Source organism: Hoplias malabaricus, chromosome 7 (assembly GCF_029633855.1).
Source record: "Hoplias malabaricus isolate fHopMal1 chromosome 7, fHopMal1.hap1, whole genome shotgun sequence".
Lineage (NCBI taxonomy): Eukaryota > Metazoa > Chordata > Actinopteri > Characiformes > Erythrinidae > Hoplias > Hoplias malabaricus.
The window spans coordinates 12506507-12523921 of NC_089806.1; the positions used below are offsets into that span (position 1 = coordinate 12506507).

General features: G+C 39.1%; 1 protein-coding gene across 2 annotated transcripts in view; it reads left to right on the forward strand.

Moving 5' to 3' along the window:
- rab15 (RAB15, member RAS oncogene family) overlaps nt 1-16723 on the forward strand; it is an 18791-nt gene extending 2068 nt beyond the window's left edge. The window contains exons 1-7 of one of the 2 annotated variants that reach the window (XM_066676835.1): nt 935-1237; nt 8725-8785; nt 9290-9350; nt 9866-9943; nt 10696-10785; nt 12852-12917; nt 13123-16723. In XM_066676835.1, the coding sequence (XP_066532932.1) occupies nt 1114-1237; nt 8725-8785; nt 9290-9350; nt 9866-9943; nt 10696-10785; nt 12852-12917; nt 13123-13281 (639 nt within the window). In that variant the 5' untranslated portion in view covers nt 935-1113 and the 3' untranslated portion in view covers nt 13282-16723. Of the gene's footprint in view, nt 1-934; nt 1238-8724; nt 8786-9289; nt 9351-9865; nt 9944-10695; nt 10786-12851; nt 12918-13122 lie in introns of those variants that run through there. The other variant, XM_066676836.1, reaches the window with a different exon arrangement.
- The last annotated feature ends 692 nt before the right edge of the window (nt 16724-17415 follow it).

Here is a 17415-nt window from a genome sequence, read left to right on the forward strand (position 1 = left end):
GGCGACAGTCCTTCACAGGGCAACACAGACACACACTCACACCTACGGACACTTTTTGAGTCGCCCCTGCAACGTGTGTTTTTGGACTGTGGGAGGAAACCGGAGCACCCGGAGGAAACCCACGCGGACACGGGGAGAACACACCAACTCCTCACAAACAGTCACCCGGAGCGGGAATCGAACCCACTACCTGCCACCGTGCCGCCCCCATTAGGTTCATATCATTTGTAACCCTGGCTATATGAATTAGTCTTTTCTGAAATCATCTTTGGTACCCTGCAGTATCTAAGCAGCAGTGATTATCTGTGGTGTTGGGTGCTTATTTCACACATCATATGTCTTTTATCTTTTAAACAACAGCACGCTGACATTTTAACAAGGTTAAACCCTTCGTTTTCTCTGGAGGAGGTCTTTCATTATAAGGATTAATGAGAGTGTAATGAAAGAATGGAGCTGTATTCGAAATGGCCCCCTACTCAATATTCCCTACATTACTCACTCTATAGTGGACATAACTACAAAATGGCAAAACCCCCAAATAGTGCACTCTACAGTGAAGATGACTCCGTTTTGGACACAGCCAACATCATATGGGCCTGTTTCACAAGGCTTTATCTCTATATAATAAATAAATAAATAAAATAGTATGTCATTTATTTTAGTTGCTATATATGTGGCTTTGACATTCACAGTAAACCGGACAGTTTGTAAATGTGTGTTATATAAAGATACACCGCATATTTTTCTTTTTAATATACTATATTCTGAGGTTCGTTACTTAATTTCTCGGCCTACCTTAAAGGAGGCAGCGGTTACATTATGACACCTTAGGAGCCACAATGCAACTGCTGCACCATTTAAGGTGGAATGGGAAATTAGAGAAGAGCGCTGGCGAATAAGAATCCAAACAGAGGTTCGTGTCTCCGCCCATTTCTCGAGAGCATCTCTTTCTCACCGCACCCTTAATTCAGCGGCGTTTATCAGTCCTTTACCGAGGTTCTAGCTCATTTCTTTCTGTTTAAAAGGGAGTGTTTTAGTACAGTCATGAAGCCATTGGTTGTGGCTGTTTTGCTGGGAATCATTAGCCTTAGCTAACTGCTCCCACACGACACCATGGCCAAACAGTATGATGTGCTCTTCAGACTGCTGCTGCTCGGGGACTCGGGAGTGGGCAAAACCTGCCTTTTATGCAGATTCACAGACAATGAATTTCATCCCTCACACATATCCACTATCGGTAAGAAAACGATACTTTATTTTCACTGCATCCCCTCTCTTATAAGTTGTTATATTCAGCCTGGGAGGGCATCATTTGTTGACACATGGAGCAAACGGTACCATATTCACACATTCACTGAAGCTAAATGCCTTGGGTATTGAGCTGTGATATATCAAAACCTTATTTTGAGCTGTGGGTTAGACACGCGCATGACTGTCTATGCAGTATCTATAATAATATTTCAGTAATGTTTTTGTTTTAAAAAATGTTTGTATTTATAAATTTACATATGTTAAAGAAAGCCTGTTTATTTCATTTTCCTCATTGAAGTCCATTAAAAAAAACACGTTCCATTTTCCATCATATGACTATCTCTAAGATTTAAACCATCTTTTATTCTGCTTTGTAATAAATAATTGAGTTTTGTGTTTATCTGGCTGTTTTTCTTATTGTGAAATCCGTAATGAAACCCAGCTTATAACTTTAGTGTGAATGGGTGAATCTAAACTTTTGTGAGCTTTGTAGACTCCTGTATGTCAATGGGACCTCACAAAAACGATGATGTCAGAAATATTAGCTATATATCCTGCTTATTTCCCATATATAGTCTTTGTAGACTTGGCAGGGAATTGTATGTTTTGAAACCTAAGTTTAAATGGGGACATTTAGCTGTGTTTGAGGGCGTCACAGAGCAGGTAGTGTCTCTATCACGCAGCTTTAGGGTCCTTGGGTTGTGGGTTTGAGCCCTGCTCTGTGTGATCTATGAGGAGTTTGGTGTGTTCTCCCTGTGACCAGGTGGGTTTCTTCCAACAGCCCAAAAACACATGTTGGTAGGTGGATTGGTGACTCAAAAGTGTGTATATTACAATTTGCATTCGGCCTTATAGTGACTTGAATAGCCGCTATCCACTTTATTTGATGCATTTTTGTGTTGCAATAGCACAGTTTTGTGATGCATTGTTACACTCCTGTTATCAATTATAATTGACTCTGTTGGAGCGAGAATGAATGCTGGTTGTCAGGGAGAATTTCATGCTATGGTTCTCTGCTGTGGCCTTGGTTTAATTCAGTAAGAGCATATCTGAAGAATGAAGCATGGATTTGTCTTTCTCGATCATTTTGGTACAATATGTTGTTGTCACATGACTTGCTTTTTACCAGTCTAAGGCCACCGGAGGAATTTTGTTTACTGCATTCTTTTCTCCATGCTTTTTGTTGTAAGTAGTAGTTACTTCAGAAACATGTAAAATGAGCAACATCTTTCAACAAGAAGACGTTTGCCACAAAAAGCTAGTAACCGGTGTTAAAATGTGTGATTTTTATACTGAAGATAAACATTTTCCAAGAGTAGAACAAATAAATAACAACAATAACAAAGTGTACCCTCTATTCCTGTCTGTATTTTTCTCTTTGAATACAGGCTATTATCTCTGCTGAATAATACTGGCTATTCATGTTGGATTTCATTTTTACAGCAACTCAGGCGAGCCTACAAAATACAAATAGCAATTTAATTCATTCCGCAGTTCTGAAATTGGGCTAAAAAGTCTTTTTAATGCTGTAATATACTACAATACTGTTGGTTTGCTAGGTAAGCATTTCTTTAACCTGATCCAGGAGGTCAGGTTTAGTGTTTTCCCTGCTCTAATCCATATGCTTCAACTAATCAGCTCAATAAAAACCCTGATTGAGCTGAAGTCGGCTTGTTAAAACCGGAAAGTATTAAATGTGCAGGGGGACTCCAGGAACAGAGTTGGAAAACACTGTGCTAGGTTAATATTAATTAGAAACTTTACAGGAACAACAACATCATCGTCTTCATACAGATAGTAGATGTTTAAATGCGTTCTGGCTCCTAAGCATCGTTTTATAATCTCCCAAGAGGTGCAACTGTGTAAGCACAGCCCTGTCATCAATTTCCAGTGATGCCTCAGACAAGCATGACCCAGAGTTCAAGAGAGAACCATTGGCCTTGCTCTCTCTGGCTGCGTACGGTCGTCCTCTCTCTGTGATGCTAGCTAACAACATGGAACTGGCCAGTTTCCATGAGTTTATGTACATATATCAGCATTACAGTCACAGTAACAAAATCAGCCTGTTTAATTCTTAATGATAGAGGTTGGAAAATGGTCATGAAATATTAATTAAGGCTGTTTTGGCACATGAACCACGCAAACGTCGGAGGCAGCGTCAAGGCAGAAAATAACCTTTAACACAACACATAATGAAAGTTTTATTGTTATGTTCTTGGAGATAGTTTTGTAACTCCCCCCTGCAAAATATCGATAAAACAGTCCACTGAATCTGTTCAGCAGGTAACTTGGCCTGTTCATCAAGAAAGGCCTGAAGCCAAAGTCCCTCAGATACTTGCGTATGGTGCTGGATTAACGGGATCTGTTCTTTTTCACAGTTGGCTGAGGTGTCTCCACTGATTATAATCACTTGCTAAATTACTCTCTCTGGCAACAACTTACTAGCTGTCTTTCCACAGTTAAAATTACTGTAACTTTTATATTTTTTCTGATTAGTAGTAGTGCAAAATGAATGAGGATTCTTCCTACTGAGGCATTTATTCCTAATAATGTGATATTTATCTCTGTATATTCCATTGTTTTGATTAATCTATAACTTTTATTGAAGCTATATGGCTCTCTAACACAAGGACTGGAGCATTAATCTCTTCCTATTGCTGTGAGAGCTGTCTTGAGACCTGCCCTAGATCATGGTTCAATAAGCTGTAGGACAGGCCTGCGAGCCATATATATTATTATACAAGGCTGTCAAGGGCCTAAGTGCTTTGAATATAAAGGGCAGAGATGGTAGTGAGAGGAAGATACACACATACAAAGAAGCAGTCCTCCAGTACTGATGTTTTGCAGGCATGTGAACAATAATTCTGTATGTTAGATCAGGAACTCTCCTGCTTACTTGAATTAAGTGTCCCTGGGTAGTTCTACCCATTCAAAGCATTACAGTTAGTGCTAAATACAGTATAGTGCTCAGAGACATTACAAGAGAGGAAATGGATGACCAGTTACAAAATGAATGCGAATGCTGCAATTCCAAATAGAGATGCACCATTTGATCTGCTGGTGAATAACTCCAAACCACAGCTATTACTCAATTAATGTTGCTGTTTTTCCTTTATTTTATTTGGAGGTTTGTGAAAAGAAAAGGTTTGTTCTATCACCTAGTTCAGATTTATATGTAGAACGTTTCCACTAAAAGAAGAACAAAATATTTCTGCATGTTTTAATTTTTAATTCTCAGAAAACAAAAAAGAAATCAGAATCGGCCAATACAATTGCATTTGGTGCATTTCTAATACCAAACCTAGCATCTGTTTTCAGGGAAGGTCCTGATCTGCAGTAAAAAGAGCTAATCACCTCTGCTTCAGATATGTTCTTGAAAGGTTAATGTGGCCTTTAGTTTTGGGTTTAGAGCTCTATCCCCATTTAAAGAGGTACAAGCCTGGTCTTCTATGAGTGGAAGAAACCATCAAGATGACCGTCAATTAAGGAGACTTTCATATTATTGGACTTTGATTAAACAGTTATGTTTTGGATAGACCATCCCATCTTCCTTCACATGGCCTAAAGGAGGATGACAACAGGCTTATCAGTTAATGAAGCTTTCACGTGTACGATATTGTATTATCAACCATGATGTGTTTATGTTCATGCTTTTATGTAATGTATCTGTTTAGTTGCTTCCATCAGAACTGCACTTATTTTTATGCCACAGAGGAGCGGGGGATGGGATTGTGGGTGGAGGCTGTATCATTTCTTTAATTTAAAATGACAAAATAATTCATAAAAGTAATGTCTCTTAGGGAAACACTGTCAAAGGTTTAGACAATATACGTCACACTGGTGAAGCAGGTGATTGTAAAAGATGAATTCACTAAAGGCTCACACAAGCAAAAAATTCCTTATCACATTATGATAAATTTCATGGGAATTTTCATATAGTTCAAATAGAACATTTTTCAATGCAACATTGCAAGAATTAAGGTCATTATCTACTCTACTTAAAGGCTAAGCACCACTTAATGGACCTCCATGAATATTTCACATTATTGTAGTTACTGACATATATAAGTATGAATTAAAATGAAAATAGCAGCTTAATTTGCTTTAAAACTGACAATTTTATTAAATTGACGCAAAAACCCGAGCTCGCTACGGAAATTCTTGAACGCAACCGTGACGTCACTGGTGGACAACAGCTGAACAACGGCGCGGTAAAACACCGTTATGACGGACTGTTATGACAGTATCTAGCTAAATAACCAACATTATTCATGACAATAGCCTAGCAATAAGCTAAACTCAAATTTAGAGGTACCGTTATTCTTGTAAATGTGATCGAACTCGAATTCATCTGACACTATAAACCTCCGTAATGCAGCTACGTAGCCAAGCATAATTGCCTACGTAGCCAGTGAAATGAGCTACAGATAACGGAGTGAGCGGATGGTCCTGTCCAAAGTGCCCTATTAAAGTTGACAAATGTAGTCCATTTTCTGGATATTTTGGGAACTTTGGGCCATTTGTGCACAGATGTCCCACTGTACATTGAATGATTGCAGCCAAAAACAACACACCTTTTCGTCATTTTGCATTAAATTAAGTGCAGCCTCTAGAGTTGTTGTCCACCATCTACGTCACAGGCAAGACGCCTATTAGAGTTTCCGAACACCGTCTTTTAAACCTTATTCCTTGAATTAGTAAGAAATAACATGTTTTCTGACTATCAATAAACACAAGTTAGGAACTCAAATTCCACTGTATTTATTTGTTTGACATTTTCATATGCTTAGCCTTTAATGTTGTAAAAAGAAACGTACCAGTCTAGTTAAGATAAGACTCTTATGCAGTGCCATCTAAGGGCTCAAAGGTCGCACTCCTTAAACAGCCTTTTGTTCTACACTGATAAATATGGCCACCTGTGTTTGGGAGTACTGCAAAACATTCTTGTCACTCAATAGTCTGCCGCTGCATCAAGAAATGCAACCATAAAACCTATAACACAAGGAGAAACTATACATCAGTCCTATGCAGAACCACTAATGATTTCTCTGGGTCCAAGTTCATCTCAGATGGTTTCGAAGACCGTAGAAATGTGTGCTGTGGACAAAGGAACCCATGTTTCAGCTTGTTATCAGTGTGATAGGTGCAAAGATCCACATCTCACATGGCATTGGGGTGTATCGATACCTATGGCACGGGTGATTTGCATAATGTGAGGAGTTTCCATTGATGTGGAGGCAAACATTAGAGAGAGTTTTTAGAGAGATGTATGTTGCTGTTAAGACAATGTCTTTTCTTGGGAATTCCATGATTTCATAGACACTGTGTGCTTGTGCTTGACTGCCCCTGCCTGCAGTCCAGATCTGTCTCCTATGACTCATCATGCCATCAGGCAGTGACGTTCATGCATCATCGAGCAGCTGAAGTCTTGTATCAAGCCTGAATGGGCACAAATTCCTCTTGCAAAACAGCAACCATTTGTGTCCTGAGTTCCCAAAGTTTTTGGAATGTGTTGCAGGCATTAAATTCTTATTGAGTTTATATTTACATTGGAATTCTTTTCTTTGTGCTTTTTTTCAGATATTTGAAACATCAAGAGAATTAACACGTATATTGTCCTCATTGAATTTTACAAAATGTCCAACATTTCTGGAAACATGGTTTGATATATTCAGCTCAATAATACCAATGACATGCAATAACAAGGTCAACTAAGGGTGATTTAAAATGAGTTAAAGATGCTGCCAGCAAACTGTCAAATCCACATGTGAAAGCAGCAGAATTTAAAAGATCTTGGCAGCTGTAGTGACCAGTCTCTGCTCTGAACAGTTTAGTCAAAGCAGTAGTTTATTAGAGCAGCATCTTTGGTCTAAACGCATTCATATTTTTCACTATCAGAAATGTGTTTTGCAGTTCTTCTTGTTTTTGTGTGATTTCAGCAGTTCAGCTGGGCCTCTGATGACACAGAAATGGTTTATCACTGGTGCTGAAATAATACATAATACATACATGGGGTCCTTTTTTAAATAATTTCAGTTTGTTTGAGAAGTAGAGGTAGGCAGTATCTTGATAATTCACATGACGTAATGTGTCATTAATTATACATTTAATGATAATACATTTAATTTCTATAGCGCCTTTCACAAACACAAGGATGCTTTACGTAGTTAAAAATAAACAAATAAATAAAATGAAGGAAAAGGAGAGGGTTACAATGAATCCAAAAAAGAAGATATTACATTTTTGAGTAAAGAGTTGAAGGACGACAGGAACGAGCAGTTACGAAGAGAACATGGAAGAGAATTCCAAAGTTTGGGGGCAGCAGCACTGAACACAGGTCTGACTCCTAAGGTATGGACAATGCAGAGAAATGAGATCAGAGAGATACACAAGAGCCTGATCCTGAAGGGCCTTGAAGGTTAGAAGAATAATTTTGAACATAATCCTAGCCTCAACAGGAAGACGATGGCTTTGCCAAAGAACAGGAGTGATAGGAGCCATGCATTTGGTGGAAGTCAGCACTCAATCCCAATTCCAAAAGAATATGGATGCTGTGTAAAATGTAAATAAATATGAATAAAAACAGAATTAAATAGTTTACAAATCTCACAGACACACATTTTATTCACAGTAGAACACAGCTCATTTACAAAGTTGGGAGCAGTGGATCTCAAAAATGTTGGGTCAGGGGTAACACAAGGCTGGAAAAGTAAGTTGTAATAATTAAAAGTGTAGGAACAGTTTGCAAGTCACATGACTAACTATTAAAAACAAGCATTTTAGAGTCTCTCAGAAGCAGATGGGCAGATGTTCACCAATCCGCAAAACACTGAATGTAGAAATTGTGGAGTATTTTCAGAAAAATGTTCTTCAATGTAAATTGCAAAGTCTTTGAAGACTGTACAGAGCACATCAGAAGGTTCATAGAAGCTGGAGAAATCCCTGTGCACAAAAGAGTAGGCTGACGGTTCTCTGTTATATTGTGCATAAAATATCTAAGTCTCTAATGCTACTAATGCACTTTATAAATACCAAATTATGTAAAAAAAAAAAAAAACATAATAAAAGAGAATATAAAGAAATAAACTGGTTCTATTAAGTGTGTTTACCTTGAAGATCAGAGGATGATGCTGGCTGAGATGGAGGTGGTTGAGGGCGTTTTACTTTTTGTACTCTACTGCTTAACTTACTTGCTACACACTTAATAGTACAATACTACAAAAAAACAGCGCTACGACACGTATCAGAGATGCTTGCACCGCAAGATAACCATGTGAATTGAAAGCTTCTTAACGCAGATCTTGGTTCGCATCATAATGCAAAATATCGACCGAGCGACGGCTCGTATATATGAAAATTCATGAGTTGTTCACCCGCAAGTCAAGGTTTCTCTCTCACACACACACACACATATATATGTGTTGCTGTAGTTTCATTTGTCTGTGACCCTTATGTTTTTCTCTTAATTTCCAGGGGTGGATTTTAAAATGAAGACGCTAGAGATAGATGGCATCAAAGTGAGAATACAGATATGGTACGTAAGGGGAATTTGAATAACAGTAAAAACAAAACCCTGGCTTCAGGAAGGCTGCTACTGCTTTGTTTTTGCTCTACAACAAATATTTTTATGTATCACTCCAGTGACTTTTCTTCATGTTATGAAACAGCAATTATATCGACACCCCATCTTGGGTTTCATTCAAGTTTGGGGTGTTCTCCCTGTGTCTTCGTGGGTTTCTTCTCTCTTAATTCACATACACACGCTGGTAGCAGAATTGGCTGTTCAGAAGGTGTCTATAGGTGTGAATGTGTGGTGTCCTGCAATGGACTGGCCACTGTCCAGGGTGTGTTTCAATGACTTCGGGTGGGCTCCGGATCCACTGCAACCCCGGAAAAGTGGTTACAGAACATGAATAAATGATGAAACGCACATTGTGTGCTCATTTTTGCTGGTGAAAATGACCTACTGCTCTTTTAATTTTTAGCTTTTATTACCTGTAAGCAGACAGTAATCATGTCATGCGTTGGTCCTCTGTAGGGACACAGCGGGTCAGGAGAGATATCAGACCATTACTAAGCAGTACTACAGACGAGCACAGGTGAGTTTCTCACACCCACAGGTCAAAGGCCTTCTGAAGCACATCATTGTGCTCCCGTGTGTCTGTCTGCTTTTCTCCTTTCAGTAATTTAACCACGTGTCTGTTAGGGAGAGCAGAATATTAACAGTAATTTTAATATTCACACAGTTTTAGATGGTCATGTTAACATTTAAAGTTAACCCAGTTTAATGTTACTAACCTGTCACACTACCCAAAGCCCCCATTGTTGTCTTCAACTTGTTTATGATCAGTGTTGATCAGTGAGTTATCCTCTTTTTACATGGTTTTGCCAAACTGGGAGAGTGAAGGCTAACAGATGTTTTTCTTTCTTAACGTCAGCTACTGCCTTTTCAAAATGCTGTAACCTGGACAGTTCATGCTCAGGGGAGAGCACTTATAAGATGCTCACAGTAACTAGTTTCACAACTGTTTTGTTGTCTTTTGTCCTTATTTTCTTTCACAAATTCTTGGTTTATCGTGATTGGTTTGAGTCATGATATATTTCCCCTCCTCAGGGAATCTTTCTGGTGTACGACATCACGAGTGAGCGATCTTTTCAGCACATCATGAAGTGGGCTAGTGATGTAGACGAGGCGAGTCTTCCCCAAAGAACACGCATGGCTTCACACATAAAAAGAAAAACAACAACATAAGCTGATTATTAATGTTGTGCTTGGAGTTCAGTTCAAATGCCTGGCTTAGTTTTCTTGAAAGAAAGACCTGCCACACAATTACTAGTGTAATAATTACTGACTGTAGCCCCTGTGTAAATTCCCTAGTTATCACCTGTATTAGGATGAATAGAGTTTGTTGCTACTCTGGGCTCAGCACTGCAGAAATTGCATTATGTAACTTTTGGAGGTGTAACTTTTTCACTCCATCACCCTGCAGAGCAGTGCTGTAAAAGCGAACGACACTTGGCAGCTGTAAAGGGAGCCCAGGAGCAAAAATAACAAGCCTTGACAACTAGAAGGGCATGCTGTAGAGCAGCTGCCCAAGATCATCATGCCCATACTGTGGTGTTCAAAATGTTTGACTATGTAGTAGCATCATGTTAGCATTTCACGTACTGGAATGTGTTCATTAGGCACAATCAGGGTTGGTTGGTGTACCTATTAATCTGGAAGCTTAGTGAATATTCTTACAGCTTGTATCACTTCCAGTAGGGCTAAGCTGAGAAGCTCTCTAATCTGACACACTCCCCCCACCCCTCGAGACCCCCGCAACACCCCGCCTCCCACCCTTCCGCTGTCAAGCTTAGCCGAGTGTCTTTTTGCCTCTCTGCCTCAGAACTCATGCTTTCTCCTGAATCTTTTATGCTAATACCCTTCCTCCCTGTGATCAGTATGCTCCTGACAAAGTGCAAAAGATTTTGGTCGGGAATAAATCGGACGAGGAGCAGAAGAGGCAAGTGGCCACAGAGCAGGGGAACAAGGTGGGTGTTAATTCACTCCACCATTTCTACCATCAGTCTCGCTCTACAGCCATCACTCATCGTTAAGGTGACTGACCGTATGTCCACCTTCATGGACAGGAAAGGTCAGGAGGATGCTCAGAGTCATGCTCTAATGGTTTTGTTGCTGAATGCAATCGCATAATTTTCCACTGCAGCAAAAGTAGCACAAAGTCCCTCTGGGCCAAGCCTGAGGCCCCTTAATCTCAGAAGAAATGTTGAGTGAGCTGGTGTCTTTAACCTTTTGATCAGCAGTGACACATCATTAGGGTGATTACGTACTCCGTTATCCACTACAAGAGAAGTCAGGAGGACGGTTAAAAATCACTGATGTCAGATCTTATATTTTCATAAGCTATTTTAAGTACTAAAAAAGTGACACGTCCATTCTTTTTGAACATTTAGCAATTTTAACCACAATGCATGCTGTGTCTGATATGTGGTACGCTAACACTGGCTCAATGTTCTCTCAGGTCATATGCGGAGGGTCCAACTGTAGAATATTTTCATTTTTGGTGAATATTTTATAAGTAAATCTAATATCCTAAGTAAAGAAATATTAGACTTAATGTTTTTGTCTTTCTGTTGTTCATCGTCTTATCTGTGTAATTAATCATTTTATTATTGCTTTACTACTTTTTTTTTTTACTTTTGCGTTTATTATATATACTTAAGGGCGGCACGGTGGCGCAGCAGGTAGTGTTGCAGTAACACAGCTCCAGGGGTCTGGAGGTTGTGGGTTCAATTCCCGCTCCGGGTGACTGTCTGTGAGGAGTTGGTGTGTTCTCCCCGTGTCCGCGTGGGTTTCCTCCAGGTGCTCCGGTTTCCTCCCATAGTCCAAAAACACACGTTGGTAGGTGAATTGGCGACCCAAAAGTGTCCGTAGGTGTGAGTGTGTGTCTGTGTTGCCCTGTGAGGGACTGTCGCCCCCTCCAGGGTGTGTTCCTGCCTTGCGCCGAATGATTCCAGGTAGGCTCTGGACCCACCGTGACCCTGAACTGAATAAGCGCTTACAGATAATGAATGAATATTTACTTATTTTAGTGAAACATAAAAATACTCCACATTAAATTTTACTTATTACCCAGATAATACAGTGGGATATTAACTTGTGCAGCGTTTTTTATGCATCACACCTAAATCATGTTAACCAATGTTTTGGAGAGAGAAAAGGTCAGATACAATCTGAGGAGTCTACTTTCGTGTGATTGGCTGCTGGACTTTTTTTAAAGCAACTTGTCTTTAATTACTGGTATCACTTGCATTCAAAGAGCTGATTGGCATGTACCTGTATTGAGTGAATTATTATTATTATTATTCATACTGAAGTGTGGAAGAAACTTATACAAGCCGTGTTGTTTAAAACTGAATTACAGGATGTGAGTTAGGGATGGGCAGTACCCACATATTTCTCTCAAAATATTATTGCAGTATACGGTATTGCCGTGAATTTCGAGTGAATTTCGAGTGAATTTAGCCCGACAGTGCACACCGACACGTGTTGAAGATAAAAACCAGTTTCTGAGAGAGAGCAAATTTTAGTGACTGGTGCTAGAGGAACAGAATAGTTTGAAAATAAGCTGGCCCTAAGAGGCACTTGTGTTATAGCACACCACAGCAGATTTTTCAGTGAACTGAGACTCAAAACACACGTATTTAGAGGATAAAGCCTGTGAACACAGTCGAATGTTTTGTCTGTTTACAGCTTTCTTCCTCTCTTTTTTAACCCAAACTCTGCGCTAAACTTACACCTGCGGTGGGCTACTGGGCTTGTGCTTTTCTCCACCCGTTTTCAGACCGTGACATCAGCAGTCATTGAGCTCCCACAGCGCCCCCTCCCTGTGGTTCTGTTAAATGCACATGAACATTTTAGCCACATTCTTGAAGACACAGAACAGAAATATGTCACACCACACGTCATAAATTCCGCCCTGATTTTGAGATAACGTCCACATTTTTAAAAAACCATGGCATACAGTATTATTGTCATACCGCCCAACCCTAATGTCAGTAAACTAACTTTTTTTTCCCCTTTCATTCAATGGCAGTTGGCTAAAGCCTATGGAATGGATTTCTTTGAGACAAGTGCCTTTACAAATCACAACATTACAGAGGTATGTGTTTTATCTCTTGGTTTCCTCCGTTTCGTTTTCTGTGACAATGCTTTGACTGAACTGAGAACATGAGAACTGTATATTTAGATAGGTGTGTCTGTGTGTAAATTTCTGCTTCTTCCCTTTGTCCCTTTGCAATGGAGCTACGGGGCTATGTATGTTGTTTCTGACACTGTATTTATACCCCCCCCCCCCCCCCCTCCAGTCCTTTACCCGATTGGCCGAGCTGGTCTTGCAGGCCAATAAAAAGGACCTTGAACTCCTGCGGGTGTCTGTTGATGACAAGCTCAATCTTGCAGCCTTTGAGGATGAGGATGGAGTGTGTGACAGCAGCAGGGACGACCAAAAGGCCTGCTGGTGCTGAGGACCGGACAGGATGTTTCCTTCTTAAACTGACCATGTGTTCCTGTTGGACAATCTTTTTCAGTGCCATCATTGCTAATGTTCATTGTGAGGCTGGGTTTGGTGCCTTCCAGTTCATCATCTGTAACGAATGAAGACAGAATTGTAGACCTCTGAGGTTGTGTGTCGTTCTGAAGACATGCTTTATGTTAGGCTTCAGAGTCCGGGCTGTTTTGTCTCTGTGGGAAACCTCTATTTTTTTGTCCAAATTCAGCCCTTGTGCATCCTACAAACCTTCCAGAATAAACACTTATTGCTCCAGGAAGTTACATTACATCTTAAATAAATTCAAATCAAATACAAATATATCTACATTGCCTGCACATTTCAAGGTTCATATTCCCATGCTGTGAATATATGGGTCAGTAATTGATTTATTTTTTAAAAGAATTAACCATTTCACATCAAACCACTCTGGAGCATGTTGTTTAGATCTCAGTGTTTTATTTTTGTAGAAAGTGGCAGACACCTGAGGAATTTCTCTGTAACTAACACAAAGCTTGTGGAAGAAGGGCACACAGTGTAATGGAGACAAAGCATTGAACAGAATTCCTTGTGAAGCATGATTTGGGAGGGAGAAGGTATTTATGTGAGGTATAGGCACCTCAGTTAAATGCTTTGTATCTTAAAATGTGTATAGGACATAACTTACAGTTTTTCAACTATATAACTTATATACATTTTTGAAAAGCCGCATAGACAGCATTTCCAGAATTGAGACCCGGGGCTCGTCTGGACGCCATTACAAAACGCCTCAGAGGTCTAAAAGACTTACATTAATGTAATCAAGTGTAAGAGCTTTCTGTGTGCACCTATTGCCTTTTTCCACTAGATGGCACTGTCTGCGCTCAGTTTGACTTGCAAGGCGTTTCTGCCACCAACGTCACAATGCAGCGACCCACCGTCACCCATAGTTACACTGATATATAATTGTTGTTTTTGAGAAACATTGTCAAAAGCATCAATTGAAGAAGGCAAAGGGTATTTCTATGAGTTGTACTGAATATGCCTCTGAAATTGGATTATTATTTTTCTTTATTATTATAATATTTATTTTTTTGACATGGCGTAGCTTAGTTAAATAATGAATTTTCAGATTTCATTTAGCACTTGTCCCTGTGAGGGGGCATAAGGCAAGACATTTTCTTGTTTGTTTGTTTAATAAAATGTTAATCCCACATTAACGCGTTTACAGATGCTCTTACCCAGAGCAGTTTACTCTCTTACACACATTAGTGATGTATGTGAGCAAGAAATCTTGCTTAAGGAACCTTATTGGCATAGAGGGGTTGTCAGAGCAGTGAATGGAATCCATGCCGCACAAATGAAAGGCAGTGGTATTATCCAGTAGACTATGCCAACTGCAGACTTCTGTTTTATAACCTCCCTCTGTACCCCTCCTACCCCTGTAAAACTGAAATGTTTGATAGATTTGTTGTAAACTAAGAGGTCTATTGTAATTGTTTTGGGAATGTTAGATTTTAACTGGTCTAATCACATGTATCACGTTTCAAACTGAATGAGATTTCCCCATGTTAAAGCAACATGCACTATCACTGGAACTCCTGTAATGCATCTCTTGAAACTGTAAAGTATGCTCTTAAACATGTGTGCAGTGGTATTATGGTATGTTGTATGGAATGCATTATTATACACTATAATGCTAACTTGTATGTCTACTGTTTGGAATATATTTAAAACTGGATCACTTCTTTAAACTTCTTATGATGCATATATCAGTTATTTACAGAGAAGTTGGGATGGTGGGCAAAGTGTAAATAAAAACAATATAACAATGTGCAAATAATTTAAACACTTTTTTACTGAACATATTTCATATGCTGACACTGAGAAATTATTTTGAAAAATATATGACCATTTTGAATTTGATGCCAGGGACGCATTACAAAAAAATTGAGTGGGTGTGTAATACTACATAAAAATAGGTTCGTTCAGTGATATGGGTTTAAAAACGAGCATCTCAGAAAGGCTGAGAAGTAAAGAAGGGGAGGATTTCATAATTCTGTGAAAGACTGTTAGCAATTAGAGTAAGAATTCAAGAATAATGTTTCTAAAATGAAAATAACAAATAACCTTGGAATTTCTTAATCTACAGTGCATTATATTAAAAGATTTAGAGAATCTGGAGAAATCTCTAAATACATGGTACAAGGCCCAAAATCAACATTGACTGACTGAGCGCTGAATTAAAAATAGACATGGTTCTGTACTAGAAATCACTTAATTTCAGAAACACTTCTTATGTTTTCATGGATTACTTTTGGGCCTGAGCTCATTTAAGATGGACTGAGAAGAAGTGGGGTTCAAATAACCAATATTTGAAATTGTTTTGAATATGGATGCCATATCCTCAGGGGTAAAGAGGAAAAGGACAGTTTGGCTTGTTAAAAGCTCACAGTTTAAATACCAGCACCGACAGATAGATAGGTAGATTCAACTTTATTGCTATTGCTCAGTACAAGGCAGCAAAATGCATGATGGTATGGGTGTGCATTAGTGCACAAGGCATATGTTACTTGCACATCTGTAAAGGCACAGTTAATGCTGAATGATATATACAAGTGCTGCCATCCAGACAATGTCATTTTTGGGGAAGGCCTTGTTTATTTTCATACAGGGCATGGATAGTCCAGACCTGTCACCCACCGAAAACAATTGGTGCTTTATGAAATGCATATGAAATACACTGTAATGGAGACCCTGAAATGTTGAGCAGCTGATACGCTATAACAAGAAAGAATGGGGAAAGTTCTACAGCAGTTGGTCTTCTCGGTTTCCAAATATTTATTATATAGTGTTGTTGAAATAAATGGTGATGCCACTCAGTATTAAACATGCCCCTGCGCTGACATTTTGGCTCCTGTTCATTTAATCAAATTCAATTTTTTTTTCAAATGCACACTAAACTTTCTCAGTTTCAACATAAAAAAATGTCTTTGTGCTGTTTTCAAACAAATAAGGAGTTTAAGTTATTTGCACATTTGTACATGGCATTTCGTGAAACTCAACAGCTGTGAGTGTGTGATGCCATGTAATGAATAGGATCCCTGTTCATGGTGTGTTCCTGCCTGCACCCAATGATTCCAGGTAGGCTCTGGAACATCACGACCGTGATCAGGATGAAGTAGTTACATTGAATTTGAATAAATCAATCATGTTTTGTTATATGCAGTGTCACATACTGCCACCAGGAGGCAGAACAATTAGGCTTTTTCATCCCAATCTCAAAATTGATCCAAATCTTTGTGGGTTTTTGTTGTGTAACACTCATCATTCAATGACCTATATCAACGACACATGAAATGCAGATGTCTAAGAGATTTACATTTACAGGATTTAGCAGACACTCTTATCCAGTGTGACTTACAAAATAAAAACAAATGAAAAGCATAGTTTCTGCTCTATGTTACTGTTGTATTGTACTATTGTACTGTAGGCTCATTTATTCCTGCTTACAATTCTTACTAAGAGTTTTGTTCACCCAGGTTGGTTAAAAAAAAAGCATCTCAGTCTTGTATGCTAGGCTTTCTCTCTCTTCTCAAAGCAGAAAAGCATTCTGGAGGATGTTATACAATGAAGAGACTGCCAAATGTTGAAAAGCATAAACTGAGGTGAGGATATTGCTCTATTCCAGCACCATAGGTGGGTAGCATTGACTTACTTTTGCTGTAGAAGGAACTGACTCTAAATTTGTGAGAGCGCTAACTGTACGAAAGTAATCACTAAAATGCTACAAACCTAAAGAACTTGATTTACAAATGAGTTTCTGTGGTAATTCAAAGGTGAATATAAACTTACAGAGAGGTTAAACTTCAGCCACATACAAGCAGTGTTTTTTTCCCTAAAACACACAATTCCACAGTTACCACGGCTTCTGAACGTAAACAAACCAGAGCATTTCCCCACCATCATAGACGTCCCCTTTAAAGACACTGATTCTAAATGAAATAAAAGCTGTTTATCCTCCCTTTGCTGCGGTAGTAGCCTCTAATTCTATGGGAAGACTTAAGAACTCGGGAAGATTGTAGAACTTTGCTGTGATTGCGGTTATCCACTGTTGAGGTTATGTACTGAT